At 39.6% G+C, this 15850-nt stretch overlaps 2 protein-coding genes and 1 non-coding gene across 4 annotated transcripts; 2 read left to right on the plus strand and 1 right to left on the minus strand.

The window, feature by feature from the left end:
* Positions 1–771: 771 nt before the first annotated feature.
* rchy1 (ring finger and CHY zinc finger domain containing 1) lies at positions 772–6138 on the minus strand. The gene is made up of 9 exons (XM_026344118.1): positions 6060–6138; positions 5480–5599; positions 5283–5398; positions 4925–5003; positions 4798–4842; positions 4636–4694; positions 4253–4282; positions 3255–3375; positions 772–3111 (listed from the first exon to the last, which is right to left on the minus strand). Exons 1-9 carry the CDS (start codon positions 6108–6110, stop codon positions 2917–2919), a joined length of 816 nt encoding a protein of 271 aa, XP_026199903.1. The 5' UTR covers positions 6111–6138; the 3' UTR covers positions 772–2916.
* A 912-nt stretch (positions 6139–7050) lies between these two features.
* trnag-ccc lies at positions 7051–7121 on the plus strand. Its single transcript has one exon. It is a non-coding gene; the product is annotated as a tRNA-Gly (tRNA).
* Positions 7122–7497: 376 nt separating this feature from the next.
* On the plus strand, positions 7498–15479 carry LOC113150720 (nucleolysin TIA-1). 2 transcript variants are annotated; one of them, XM_026343367.1, is made up of 11 exons: positions 7498–7718; positions 8470–8566; positions 8817–8915; positions 9874–9928; positions 10192–10279; positions 10547–10622; positions 10802–10910; positions 10998–11093; positions 11244–11328; positions 11683–11821; positions 12481–15479. In XM_026343367.1, exons 1-11 carry the CDS (start codon positions 7690–7692, stop codon positions 12634–12636), a joined length of 1029 nt encoding a protein of 342 aa, XP_026199152.1. In that variant the 5' UTR covers positions 7498–7689; the 3' UTR covers positions 12637–15479. The 2 variants fall into 2 exon arrangements, with proteins under 2 accessions (XP_026199152.1, XP_026199153.1); XM_026343368.1 differs by lacking the exon at positions 7498–7718 and having other exon boundaries at positions 8817–8910.
* The last annotated feature ends 371 nt before the right edge of the window (positions 15480–15850 follow it).

Raw genomic sequence — 15850 nt, forward strand, 5'->3', positions numbered from 1 at the left:
GTAGACTCTGGGCTTTCTCCATCCACACACAATACTTCAGATCCTGAGGACCCACAAACCTCCACTGATGCTTTACAGCTCATGCCAGATGACCCTTCACAAACTGCTCCGGGCACAGACCTCTCTCAGCATATGGCTGATAATAATCCTGCAGCTATGGCTGACACTGTGCACATTCAACCAGATGCAGAGGTCTCACTAACCTCAGGGGTTGCAGAAACAGATCGGCCGGAGATCGTGGGTACTTGTGGCACAAATCCACCACCAATCACTAGCACATACCAAGGATTCCCCAAGGGGGCCACCCCTCCCTTTCCACCACACATCATCAAACCAACATCACCATTCACCACAGCCGCACCCATGCCAATCCCCTTTAGCACTGCCCTGACCGGTGTTCCTGTTTGTTTCACTTTCCAGCTGTCGACCTCTGAGCCAGATCCACCCAGAGGAGACAACATGTAAACCAAAGAGAAACTGTGCTTTACTCCCACTGCAGGTTGATGTGTGTTGTACATACTGTATATCTACCATTATCTTGGTACTTTATCACAATAGCAAGGCTTCATTTTTTACCTTACTTTTCCTCCTACAGTGGTCATTTTGCTATAATGTGCTATGTGAGTACTACTGTATATTCAGTAAATACTTTAGAAATGTTTTGCAATTGATGTGCTCAACTAACACCATAGCCTGACAACACCATGTTATTAAATGTTCCTATCTCTAAGTGAATGGTTAAGAAGACAACTCAATACAATATTGTGTTTAGTAAAATTCAGTTTTATTCCTCATTTGAATTGTTTTAATTTCACAAGGTAGCCAAACGTTATGACCGGAAATGAAGACAAGAAGCACCAATGGTACTGAACTTAAGTGCCATTCATCTCTGCAACCACCCCAGAAGTTACATTACTGTATGTTATGTTTAATAGATGCACATGCAGCTGTAATCTTGTCACACGACTGTCTCATAACAAAGAAGCAGGACTTGGAACATATTTCCAACTCATTCATTCAATAATTCTGACACCATACAGTCATTGTCTGGCTTTAGACAACAAGCAGGTTAGAAGAGCCAACTCTTATTTTTTAGGATCATCTCAATTACAGGTAAAATTGAATAGATAATGGGATGTACAATGTATGTGACATTAAGTTTGAGATAGAAATTTGTCAAAGTAGGATCCACATTTGTAAACTGTTAAAAATGTAAAAAAATGTTTCACTCACATGAAGAAAACAAACAAAAAACAGCAGAAAAATGAACAGTTCAAGAGGTTCATGAGTTGTACCGAGGTCAGTTTATAGACTAAAATATTGGCACCCTGACATCTTTTAGTTTTATTTTCTTCACAAATGTCCCATGTCTCTTATTTTTCCCCAGTGCATTGTTATTTTCCTGTTTTATGGGTTAATGTGCAGGTTTACTCCAATATTAATCATTCTGATTTCTGACAGACTCATTTTTATTTTGCAAAGCATATGTGATCAGTCGATCATTAAGATGATGTCTTCCTGAGAGCATCTACAGTTAGGAGTTTTACTCTCAGTTTTGCTTCCAGCTAAATAAAAAGTTAAAAGCATGCCTGTTTGGATTCAGGTCAGGTGATTGACTTGTAGACTGTAGAACATGACACTTCTTTATGTGACAAAACAAACTGGTGACCTCAGGGACATAAAAATCCTGAAGCACAGAAAACAGCTATAATGGATAACATGTAGAATTTATTCCCTGGTGAAGAAAATCAACAACTGGCCAGAGCAAAAAAAAACTGCCACAAGTTAGGAAGAACAACAGAGATGAATCAACTTGCACCTGATAAATGTGTTTGGAGAGGAATAAAGAAAATGCTCCTGATCTGAAGCATATCACCTCTATGAAAGCAAAACAGAAACAGTGTTGTGTGCATGGGTGTGTATGGCTGTCAAAAGAACTGGTTCCCTTGAATTTATTGATGTAACTACTGACAAAAACAGCAGGCCAAATTCTGAAGTGTATGTTCTCTGCTAAGATTCAACCAAATGCTTCAAAGATTTGGATTGTACTTCACAGTGCAGATGACCAATGTCCCCTAACATACTGTGAAAGCAACCCAAGACTTTAAGGTTAACAAGTTCAATGTTTTGAAATGGCCAAGGCAATTAGCTGATCAAAATGTTCACGTTCTAAAGACAAAACTGAAGGCAAAAAGCCCTCAAAACAACCAGGAGCTGAAGTCAGCCACATGGAAAGGCCTTGGAGAGAATCACCACCACCACCCTGACTCCATCATGTGTCGATGTATATGGGTTCTAGACTTCAAAACTTTGCAATCTAGTGTTAAAACTGACAATTTAACTTATATTGATGTTAATTTGTGCAAATACGTCTTAGCACCTAAAATTGAGGTCAGTAAAACAGAATGCCTCTAATTCCTACACAGCAAACCCTTTATTTAAAAATGACAGTCTACTTTTAAATCAGTTGATTCATTAATTGTGCTGGTGTACAAACCCAAATAACTTCTAAAATAAATATGGGACTAGCTGTAACTAAAATATACAATGAAATCCGTGTCATAATGTACCATCTCAAAACACCAGCACTCCAAGAAAGACTGTCCTGAGTTTGAGTCAGTCAACCAGCTGTGATCTCCCTGTATGCAGTTTGCAGGCTCTCACCATGTCTCTGTGGGTTTAATGTCATACTCACAAAGACATGCTGGTCTAAACTGCCTGTAGTTGTGAAAGTGTCTGGATATGTGTTATTCCTGTGATACACTCACAACTTGTTTCAGTGTACTCTTCAACTTGCCCATTTCATGGAGGCTTTTTGGAGGATTTTGTAGTTTTACACAATTTAGGCTGTTACAAGTAAGTACATCAGCCAAATGTCTTATGTATAAATGTCAATCATTGTGTTGGGTTGAAGTGCTACTGTGCTGTGGGTGATGCAGGTTGATCTTCTGGCTCTGTGTCCATCTCTGCCTCAGTGTCGTGCTGTGGCTGCTGTGGCTGCTGGATGAGTCCTCCTTCCTGTGCTGTGTTGTAGGAGCCACAGCTGCTGCACTTCATGCCCAGCACATGGAAAGGCACCGTGCAGTGAGCTTGGCAATCATTACATATAATCTATAAGGAAAAAAAAAAAGATTAAATAGATTTTAATAGATTATAAAGACAAGCAACTGGATATTACTTACTTAAAAGCTGTGTCAATAATGACAATCAAATCAGTAATTGAATCATTCTATTGTATTTTACTGGGGTCTTACTTTAACAGTAACACCCTGGTATTCAGCAGGCATTGGTGACTGAGAGATCTCTATATCCATCTGATCCCAGTAATCCTCCATGTCCCACGCAGAGTGCATACACAGAGGACAGCGATATGCTCTGAAATAAACAGAAAAAAACAAAACAAAAGATGATTAGCTGAAGGCGCCACTTTGTGCCTTTACCTGCATTAGTAACAAGTAACTAGATTACCCGGGGAGACCAAGTTACATGCGTAATCAGTAAACTCATTTACATAGTAGTAGTAGTAAAGTGGTTACTGTAAATCCATCCATGCACACAGGACCTAATTATAAACCTTGGTTCCTGGACATGTCAGATAAATTGGGGTTCCTCTGAAAAAAATATACCAACATTACTCTAATCCCCAGTGTAAAGAAAAATTAAGTGAGCTATCAGCATATGTATACATGTGTCTTAAAACAGAGCATCTAACTAATCTAACTGCAATAAATATAATTACAGACTAACTATTTTTACTCATAACATATAAATCATGAAACCGTCCTTGCCAATACTGAATCCAACATTTACAGTATAGGCTGGAAAGGTATATGAACTAATGTGAGGCTAATTAAATTGAGTTGAAAACCTGGAGTCCAGTCAATGACCTCAGGTTTGAGATGTGGGTTAGAGTAACTTTGATTTGGAAAAAAAATGGACAGACAGACAAAAGAGAGGCTCCGAATAACAGCTAAAGAGGAGCTACTGCAGATGATTAACATCTGTGTTCACGAGTCTACCAATATACAGATCATGGTGCATGCTTACATGTTCTCCTTATGCCTGCCTGAATATCACTGCATAATCTAAAACATGTAGATAGGTTACCTGGTGACTTGAAAGTGACCGCAATTATGAATGTGAGCATGAATGGTTGTCTGTCTCTCTGAGTCAGTTACTGACTGAATATAAATGCACTGAGTGATGCAGGACTGTTTAATTCAGTGTTTGAAAAGGGATTTATTAGCCGTACCCTGTCCGGACCATGTCATCAAAGCAGGTCCTGCAGACAATGAACAAACATGTTGAAAGTTACATTTATATCATAACAGATGCTGAACTATGATAACAGCAACATAAGGCCTAAAATATTTGATATATTAGTCTACATCTTTTTTTATCCTTTCAATTCTCTGTACTCCTCAAATAATACTGCCTATTCTTAATTCATAGATTGTTTATTTAGCATTTACTGTATGCCATTAAATATTATAGATATAATCAATCTGCATTGGAATCTGTGATACATATATTTATGCTGCACCGTAATTAAAGTTAGAATACACATAAACAGCAAATTATGCACAATTTACTCTGAAAACCTTGCTACCAGTAGTAAGAAATAATGACTCTTACCTGTGTAAAAGATGACCACATGGAAGAATGTGAGCGCCAATTCTGGATGTGTGAATATCCTGTAGATACAAACCAAGTTCATATTAAATTGTAGAAAAGGTTAGGGACTGAATCAGATTCTAGCATCCTTCTCTATACCTAACGTATTATATGTTTTATTACCTCCATACACACTGGACAGTTCTGCCTTGACACATTTTCAACACACTGAAACATGAAATAAAGGTAAGTGAAGGCGGTGGAGATACTACAGAACACATATGATGTGTGTGGACAGGGTAATAATCACCTTGTGGTTTCCCTTCAGATTGAGGGCTAAACACAAATTGCACTTCTCACAATGGAAATACTTTTCCCTGGGGCCAATCCTGTAAAGACCAAAACACGGTTCAACTGAGACAGAAGGGAAGCACCTCATGCAAAAACACAATGTAAATTGATGGTAAAGACAAAATACACTAACGCCGTCTTATTATTTGGCAAAGTATTTATTTTTATATTCTGTCTATTTACAGGAAAAGTCATCTTCAAATGAATTAGTGATTGTGGTATAACCTGAATTAGAAACAGTGACATTTAACAAGAGGAAATACAAACAAAACATTGTCATTTTTAAATACATGTATCTTTAAATCTGTTTCGCTCACCTGCATATTCCACAGGGCTGACAGTGATACTGCTTCTTATCCTTGTCAAACAAGTGGCAAATGTTACAGTAATACTCCCCAAACAGCACATGACACTGCTGGCAAATCTGTTGTGCCTAGAAGAGTGATGATCGAACATTATTTCAGTTCTTCTTCACCCTGTCTGTCAGGAAACAATGAGTCTTTCCTTCACTTACCTGTTGCATGGTCTGACACTCCGAGCACTGCACCTCTCTGACTTTGAAGCGGTCCATCTGGTGGTTCTCCTTTGCATCGTGGCACAGTCGACACACGTACAGTTTTCCACAGCAAGGTGCCTGTAGTAAATTAGCAACACGTGATTACACAGGTGAATGTACACTCTAAATGATATTCTTATTACTGGACAGAACTAGTGATACTTATAATTACTTAACTTAACAAATAACCTGTACGTATGAGCGAGCGACTGATAAGCTAACTTTGATGATGATGACCCAATAATCTTACTGACTAAACTCTAAAAATGTTTTACAGCTACCATATACGAAACATATGAGACTCACTAGCGCTCTAACAATACAGCTGATGTGCTGCTGGACATCTTAAAGCACGTTTAAGTAACGTTCACTAAGAAACGCAGGTTGTCGTCGGCTTTACGAGGGCAACGCAGTAGTGATAACGTTAGCACGACTCGTCATAGCACAGTTACAGCGAGCAACATCCAACACCATCATACATATACATCTATCACACATATAAAGCAATGAATATATATAGTTATACACGTGAACTCACTTTCAATAGACAGCTCCGGGCATAATGCTCACAGCCAGCAGAAGAAGCCATGACTCCCGAACTCCTTCCTAGTCTTGACTCTTCTTCGCGAGGTGTTTTCTTCTTCGTGTGCAGCAATAGCGCCCTCTGCCGCTGGAGCCCCGCACGTGGTCCTGCAGAACACGCATTCTTCACATTTGCTGAACAACTTTTAGTATTTTTACCGGTTCCCAAGCAAATAGCATACTTTTAGGACATATTTCAGGAGAGATTCTGTGGCCAGATAATTACTTCAAATAGCTACATCGCCACAATAGACGTTTACCACCGTTCTCTCTCTGTCTACTCTATGATTATGGACTTTGATTAAAGATTTGCATTGGTACAACTGAATAACAAAAAGCAAACTAATGAACCCAAATCTAGGGGGTGATCAAGATTTAGCAATGAGGCATATCAAAAATAAATAGAAATAAAAACATCAAAATGCATATACATTACATTTTGATTTCTTTCTTGTTTCCCGCTGTTCACAATAACAAAGTATAAAAACATAGTTTCATGTCATTAAACAGATAAAGCATTGATGAATATAACATTTGGCAATAATCATGATCAAACTGATCAGTTACGGTTAATGTAAAACATTCTGCTTCAACCCAAGGACAACACAAAAACCTGCCTGTGTTGTGTGGACAGTTACAGAATAATAGTGACTGGGTTAGTTAAAGTAGTTACAGAAAATACCAGTAGTGTTAATGTTTCTATCAACTGTTGTAAAATATAATGTAATTCAAGATTCAAATTTGACATATTGTAATATTCCTTTGGTTGTATTGTTGATCATCCGTCAGTTGAGTAATGACTGGATGATCTTCCAGGAACAAAACGTTTCCAGTAAGAGACGACATAGAAAACAGGTATCACCTCTTTCTGGGAAAATGCCCACATTATTTTTTTCATGTGCAAGAGAAAAAATTGATAAACATCACTCTCATGGGTGCTGTCTGTGGCGCCGCTGGTGTAGTGGTATCATGCAAGATTCCCATTCTTGCGACCCGGGTTCGATTCCCGGGCGGCGCACACGTTTTGTTTAGAGGCCACAGCAAAACATCGATACGTGTGTAGTTGTGAAACTGCCCGGGTTTACAGACAGCTACTATGTTTTCCCCCTTACTCTTGTAACTCGTGTCTGGCAGTGTTAAAAGCATTTCCCAGATGTGCCCAGTTGTCATTTCCGGCTGTTTTTGCACTCTGGTCAGTTGTGGTCAGGATAAATCAAATGGAAAAATATTATTATGCAAAATTATACTGGTCTGCCAGTGAATCAATAAATGTGGAGCCTAAACTATACAGATGTGGAGTCAGATATTTGTGTGGGAGAAGGAGCGCTTGCTTTTGGCTTGATTTCAGCGCGCAGGTTGACGCTGCTGACGCCGCTCCTCCGCCATCTTCAACTTCCTATTGTTTGCATCAGACTGAGGCTGTCTGCGGTGTGTGTGTGTGTGTGAGTGAGAGAGAGCAGAACTGGCCACCGATTTATCATTAAATAGTAGATTTAGCCTTTACGTTCGCGGTCGCTTCAGTTCTGCACTAACCATTTGTATGTCATTGGATTAAAGACTCCTCAGGACGCGACCACTAAACCTTTATGATGGAGGACGATCAACCCAGAACCTTGTGAGTAACATCGGCTATGTCTATGCTCTGGAATCGAAAGGCTCCGTGTAACTCCGGCGCGTCCGAAATGTTCCCACGTTGTTTCAATTAAAACTGTAAAATGTACATGTAACTCGCGCTGCTATTTCATATACACATGAGCGACATTTTTAAATATAACAAAACACTACAGTTTAGATAAACACGTAAAGTTGTGTATGATTTAGCTAGGTGTGTAAATAGACGGAGCCGTAAGTCGCATGAAAATGAAACTGAGGGGCTAACGTTGGTTAAGGCTAGCTCTAGTTAGCTAACGATTCGAACGCAGCTGGTCACTGACTTCTAAAATGTACACGTTTTGGTGGAGTGATGGATAAATTCACCGGGGGAAAATGTGTTTCATCACCACTAGAAAGGGGAATCAATAGCTCGCTAAAGTTGTGTTGATTTACTCGGCACCGCTAGCGTTCTCTGCCAACCTCCTTAGCATGAGGCCCGTTCGAACCGGCTAGCGTTATCTTTAGCTAGCTGGCAGATCAGCCACGTCAACGCTCGGAGAGACGGCATGGAAGAGGACCAGTAAGAGAATGAGCGTACTCGAGATGTGAGAGTAAAAATAAAACTATCACCAGCTGTGTTTAGTCCACTATCTCTGTGTTTCTATATAGAATTAGGAAATTGTTGTGCATTGTGGCTAGCCAGGTTAACTAGCCTTTGTTTGCATGCTACTTCCTGTTTGACAAAGACTCAATTCCCCTGTCCTTGTTTTCAGGTATGTGGGGAATCTGTCCAGGGATGTCACCGAGCCCCTAATTCTGCAGGTCTTCACACAGATAGGACCATGCAAGAGCTGTAAAATGATAGTTGATGTGAGTGTTATCCCATCTGGTATACATTGCATTACTATGGGAAATGGCTTTCACTAGGAGCCTTTGAAGTTATGGTGCTGCTTATGAAAGTCTTGCTGTACACATATTTTTGTTAAAGCTTTTCCTTTGCCAGGCTGTTATGTGAGGTTGGGACACCTCAGCATGCAGTAGGTGACTTGTGGCATGGGCAGTTGGGCAAATTGTCACTTTTGCTGTGGACGTAATGTCAGTGTTGTTTTCCCATTGACAGACGGCTGGAAATGATCCATACTGCTTTGTGGAGTTCTATGACCACAGGCATGCTGCTGCCTCATTGGCAGCTATGAATGGAAGGAAAATATTGGGTAAGGTAAGCTGTCGTATCTACAGGGTGAGTGGGGACGGGTGGACACTGGGTTTGGGGAATTTATGACATGTGCCTTCTAAAAAAGCAGCCAGTGCCTGCTAGCATTTGTAGTCTAATAATTAGACACAGTGTAATGGTATGTTAGTAGGTGACAAAAGAAGCTGCTGGAGTCGAGGTCCAAGTCTGATTGTGATCAGTTTACATTACTACTGCAGGAAAGTTATCTCTTATGTGTTAAAATTGACCATTTAACCCAGGTAGCTTCATGAGCCAATGAAAATGAGACTATATTGGTAGAGGAATATTGTTCATCATGTGACTTGAATAGTTTAGGCAAAGTAAAGATTGATAAGAATCGATATATGTCCTTAAGACGTAGCAAATCACACTGGAAAAGCAAAGCAAAACATGTGAGAGGAGCTGGCTAAAGTCGGGTTTCCTAGAACAATAGAGCACAAATAACATTTTAATCTCGCTTGTTTAAAAGACCCCAGGGCATTATAAAAGAATATTAAAGTGTCGACTGTGTAATGAGTGTTTCTGGACACTGGCAACCATTCTGTTTTAAGGGAGGTTCATTTCACTGACAACCACTACAGATTCAGTAGTATCTTCATTTGTTATTGGTTTTGGCTTCCCATTAACATGTTTTAACATCATATTGATTATCCCTTCCAATCATATCGTGATTATTATGAAGAAATGTCCACCTAAAGTTATGTTTTAATTTATACGTGACAGACAAATTGCTGATTACTTTGTGTTAAGCTTAACTGAGGTCTTAACATTTGGTACAAGATCAGTTCTTTTGAATAATTTCATTTGGCTTTACACAGGACAGACAGAACAAGGCACCATGTTACATCAAATTTTGTCTCCTATAGTATAAATTACCTGCTTTTCCTGTAAGTGATGTAAACATACCCCACCTGGCCTGTTCTTTCTCTGCCCCTCTTCACAGGAAGTCAAAGTCAACTGGGCCACAACGCCAACCAGCCAGAAAAAAGACACAAGTAGTAAGTACAAGTGCTTGTCAGTGGGGATATGTACTTAGTGACATCCATGTACTGTAACATTCTTGATTGACATTGTATAGCTGCTTATGTAGTGAAAATCGTTTGATTTGCTTGCCTGGAATGTGGTTTTGCCAGGACGACACTCCTTTTATCCTCCCTCTGCTAACAAAGAGATAAAAATCAGCTAGCTAGGAAGTCACAGTCTCAGAAAAACCTTGAAATGATGTGTCATTTATTCATTTTATTATTTTTTCCCCATACAGATCACTTTCATGTCTTTGTTGGAGACCTGAGCCCAGAAATAACTACAGAAGACGTCAAAGCTGCCTTCGGTCCATTTGGCAGGATATCGTAAGTATTAATCTCATATTTACTTATAAAGTCAGTCAATTGGTTATTTTGGTAGTCAATTAATTGTATTGAACAGATCATTAATCAATTCTTGGACAAATCCTGAGCTTCAGAAAACTTCTTTCAATAAAATGAATGAAGGAAATGGAAAGCAGACAAGCTATCAATAAAACTAAAATAATTGCACATCTAATTTCAAGCTGAAATTTCATAAAGTTTTTTTTCCTCATGTTTTTCTCATGTCCTGCCATTGATGTGTTTGTCCAGAGATGCTCGTGTTGTGAAAGATATGGCTACAGGGAAGTCTAAAGGCTATGGCTTTGTGTCCTTCTTCAACAAATGGGTACGTAGACACTCCATTTTTCCTATGCGGTAGGGTAGGGTTATCTTCACATCTTCACACACATGGATGTTGTCATCATTTGTATTTTGTGCTTGGAATGTGATACTTTTTATTAATTTTATGTATTTTTACATACATTACCAGCTCAGTTGTGTAACCAGATTCTTTCTTTGTTCCAGGATGCAGAGAACGCCATTCAGCAGATGGGGGGTCAGTGGTTAGGAGGCAGACAGATTCGAACTAACTGGGCCACAAGAAAGCCACCCGCCCCAAAGACCACCTATGAAAGTGTGTCATCATCAGTGTGCACAGTTATGCTTACATGACACAGCATGGCAAGTTCATGCGCTAACAGTGTCTTTTTCTTTCTGCTAGATAACTCCAAGCACCTATCCTTTGATGAAGTAGTGAGCCAGTCCAGTCCCAGTAACTGCACTGTGTACTGTGGCGGAGTCAGCACAGGACTGACAGGTAAGGAACACATTAGGCCTGTAACTGGAATTGCTAATTATAATGAGAAGATAAAGAAATGCATGTTGTCCTGTATTCATTAGTAAATGCTAACTATTTTTTCTTTATGATAATTTTAAATATGATGTTTTGGATCTTCTTGGCTTTCAGAACAACTGATGAGACAGACCTTCTCTCCCTTTGGACAAATCTTGGAAATCAGGGTTTTCCCAGACAAAGGCTATTCTTTTGTAAGGTATGTGGAAGCTTCCTAATTACTTCCCTGTTTCTCTTCAAGCAAGATCAGGGTTCTGTTTTTTGAGCCAATCTGTGGTTCAGCTGGCTTTTTTCTGACCATATAGACATGGTGAATATCTGGATCTAGATTTAAAACCAGAAATAATATATGTATTTAATAATGTAACTACCATATGTCACGTAAAAAGGCTTTGGTCTGCTGTGTTTTGATTCCAGCAAGAGTTTTTGTAATACAGGGTTTTATCCCTCATATGAATACAGACATAACATGGAAAGAACAGTCCAACACAGTTTATCTATGAGATGAGGTTCAGCCTTTTCTTAGTCATTCTCATCCTCTGTTTTTGTCCAGGTTCAACTCCCATGAGTCAGCAGCCCATGCCATTGTGTCAGTGAATGGTACTTCAATAGAGGGCCACATAGTCAAATGTTACTGGGGTAAAGAGACCCCGGACATGATGAACCCAATGCAGCAGATGCCGATGCCTCAGGTAAGGACACACACTGTGCAAGCTGTGTATCATAAACAGCATCAAGGGCTGAATAAAACACAAGTTTGTGCGTGTTGGTGCTGCTGAATGTCACGAGTCGGTAGAATTTCATCAACAGTCGAGATCGTGAAACATCAAATTAAAAGTAGGAAAAAACAATGTTTTGCCACCTGTTTTTAATGTTTTTTTTTTTATAACAAATGGAGGTAAAAGAGCTTTCCTAGAAGCAGGCAGAGATGGTGTAAGTGTTTTTTAATTGGACAACAATCAGGAAGAAAAAACATTTTGAATATAAAACCAGTATTTTAAATTTGAAAAATGATTTATTTTTTTATACCCATCTCCCCTTTTGTGCTGACTTGATAGTTATTTTTAAAAACCCATCATTGCATCACAAAGTTACATAATGTTTGTGCAGTCAGTTATTCGTGTAGAAATTTTACAAGTTCCCAGTAGGAATTATGAAAATTTCCAGTCAACTAAGGACAAATCTCTGAGTAGCACTTCAGTTTCTTATGTATGATTTATGAAGGTCATTGTGGGAACACATCTGTGTTTAATTTGCATATATAGTTGTCATTGTTTTAGTCTGAAACAGTAATAATAAACCATAACATAATCCATACCATAAGCCATACTTGTTATACTGTGCCCTGCAGCAAAACAAGATGGGCTTCGCTGCAGCCCAGCCCTACGGCCAGTGGGGTCAGTGGTACGGCAACGGGCCCCAGATTAGCCAGTATGTCCCAAATGGGTGGCAGGTCCCCACCTATGGCGTCTACGGCCAGGCCTGGAACCAGCAGGGCTTCAAGTAAGTAGCACGGTGTGCACAGGGCCCCCCTTCACCGCCTCATCCTACTCCATCACCACCAGAGTTTCCCCCCTCAAGACCTGGGGCAGCGAGAGCCAGCTCTGGCCACAGGAGGGAGCCATGACCTCCCTCCCCTAAAACCCAACCTCCTCCCCTTGACAGCCACTCAACTTGTTCATGTTGAGAACATTGACAAATAAGCACACACAGACACACACAATCTGAACTTTAATTTTGCTGTTAATCATGTTTCAGTGTGGTGTTATTGTGCACAGCACATTGTAATAACTAAGAGGTTTTGTTCCAAAATGTTTTTGTAACTTGAATTTATTAAGCTTCAAATTTGCAAACAGTCATCTATCCCCAAAAAATGATGGTAAGAACACTGCCTTAAACTTGCTAAAAAAAACTATTTTTTTAATTTTAATACAGCAGATTAAATACAACAAGATAAATGCTACAAGCTAAGAACAAAGTTTCTCTTACTTTCCCTACCTGGGCTGTAGTTAGCTGATGAACACGTTTCCCTTTTTGTCCACTGTGTGTGAGGACTCTGTTCTGACAGCTGTTCATTTGTTTTGTATGTCTACATTCATGTCACAGCTTTTGACTTTATTTTCTTTCTGGTTTCACTGATTTCTTTTGGCTCATGACTGAGGATTTGATCTGTACATGAATGTCATTAAGACATGTTATATATCATTTGTAGGTCTTGAGAGTTTGTTTTTATTTAGATCGTCTATGTGCAATGACGTTTTGTGCACCTAAGAAAAATAAAGGAGAGGCCATACGTTGTTGACAGTCTAACATTCTTGTATAAACAGGCTCTAGAGTCTGTCAGTCTGTCCAGTGTACAGTGAATGTCTACAACAGAGGCAAAGCCTCTCTTGACTTGAAATTCATATAAGCTCTCTAACCTCCACACTGAACATTAGAGTTTAATTTTATGACATGAAAAGTAAGACTTACAGTACATCATGTGAATTAGGTGGGAATTTCTGTTACTACTTTGTGGCCAAACGGAGCAGTGTTGCAGGAGGAATAAAGATGACCTACAGCATGCTCTCCTTTCAGAGGTTTTATGTTTGTGGTTAGCAGCAGTTGAAGGGGGTGGAGAGGAATATTCAGCTCACTGTGCTCAGCCTGTATGCCATTTGTCTTCTTGTCCATCCATGTTTTATTAAGTGATTCTTACTTTCGGCTCCTCCAGAGAATCATTCACTTTTTCTGTTTTCTTTTTCTTTTTCTTTTTTTTTTTGCTAGCTTAATTTTTGCCCAGCCTGCCTCACCCTCACATCCTCTGATAACTCTGTTTACCGTCTTGTTTTCATTCTAGCCTGTCCAGATTATAGTAGCTCTAATGTAAACCATCCCTTTTGCTCCCTTTCGCCTTGTCTCTTCTAACCTGCTGGCATTTTGTCTTTCTTTCTCTCTCTCTCTCTCTCTCTCTTTACCTTGTTTTTTTTAATTTAATTTTTTTTGCAGTCACTTACCGGCCAGTGCTGGGTGGACTGGCATGAGCGCCATCAGTAACGGTGGGGTTATGGAGCCTACACAGGGATTGAATGGGAGTATGCTAGCCAACCAGCCGGGTATGGGAGCCACAGGATACCCCACACACTGATAAGTGGGCAGGGTGGGAGATTTATCAACCATCAGCCTTTTATTGGCTGTACAGTGCCCCGCAGGGCTGTGTAACACCGCCTCCATTTGTGGCAGGACTAAGACTTTTTCTGGGATGTGGAACCTAACAGGAAGGTTGACGTCGATAGGAGATGTAAATGGGATTTCATTTGGGGTGGGGTTGAAAAAATGAGAGCCAGGGACGACCCACACAGGTATTTACACCTTTTGTGGTAGGCAAGACTGGCCACGATCCAGGACTCTTACATTTTTAAGTTAACTGTAAATGAGTTTGTTTTTGTTTGTTTCGTTTTTTTTTTTTCCGGGTTTTACAAATTGCTTCCATTTTCACATCTTTCCTCTCGGACAGCCACAGAGAAGTTTGTCACTTTTTTTTTTTTCCTAATGAAACTGTGTAAAGTTTGAGTCATGCTAAGTTATGAACCTTAGTTATTATTTGAGAAATGGAAATCTGTTTTTGTTCTTAATTTCTCTTGGATTAAAATCAACCGCAGGGATTGTTGCCTCTGCTGTTTCTCTGTAAGGGCAGATTAATATTGCACAGTTTTTCCCTCTCTTGACTTGGATACATTTGATCACCAAGAGCGTTTCCTTTTTTTTCCCCCCCATTGCATTTCTCCTTCGTATCTCTCGGACAGCCTCAAATCTTTTCGCCACTTGTAAATAACCATTCATTTGAACCAATGTAAGTAAAATGCTACTGTTAACTGTGGGTGCTTGCTTTCTTTTTGTTTTGATAAATCTACAGTTAACTCCAACATTGTACGTAGCAGAGTGGCACTATCAAATGTGACACTGGCACAGTGCAACACACATGATTCTTCCATGCAGGGATGACAGCATTGCCATGCAGTGCATACTTAAAATTTAACACAATTCAAATGTTAAAGGGTAAACATGTTTGACGCTTTTGATGTTTTTTAAATGTCTAATGAAATGCCAGTATTTTATATCAGAGATCTGAGTGGATTCAACCTTTACACTTGCTCTTTTTTGGGGACAAACGGGGAGGCCTCCATTGTAACTGTTGCCTTACAGAGCTGGTTTCTTTTAGCTGACAAGATCCTCTTTTTAATTAGGCAGTGCCTACAGACATTTTCAGACCCTTTGTTTAGAAAGGTGTTAGCCCTGAGAACTGATGACTCTGCTACTGTAATCAATGTTTTCTTGCTTTTGTCCAATTAAAATGCTAATGCACAAACAGCACTGTGTCTTACCTCTCTTTTCTTCCTCATTGTTGGATCCTTATGCCTGGAAACATTGGTGGACATTTCATTTCAAAACTGCGTCTCTGCCTTAAAAAGGGTTTGTTGTGTGAAACGTTTTGGTTGTTAACATGCAGAGTAAGAGAGAACAACTTTTCTTAAGTCAAACTCTAAGCGTAATGCTGAAGACTACACTTCATTTAGAGAACCAATCTGTATGTTATTAGCTTTTTTATGAGAGTTATATGACTCTTAACTATGGAAATTTTACAAGCCGCTCGACAGTCCGGTGGTGTGAACACCAGATAACAAACAGCATTGGTTTAAGATAACACTCGGGGAATAACTTGCTGTGACCTAAATGAACTA

Source organism: Anabas testudineus, chromosome 9, assembly GCF_900324465.2.
Source record: "Anabas testudineus chromosome 9, fAnaTes1.2, whole genome shotgun sequence".
Lineage (NCBI taxonomy): Eukaryota > Metazoa > Chordata > Actinopteri > Anabantiformes > Anabantidae > Anabas > Anabas testudineus.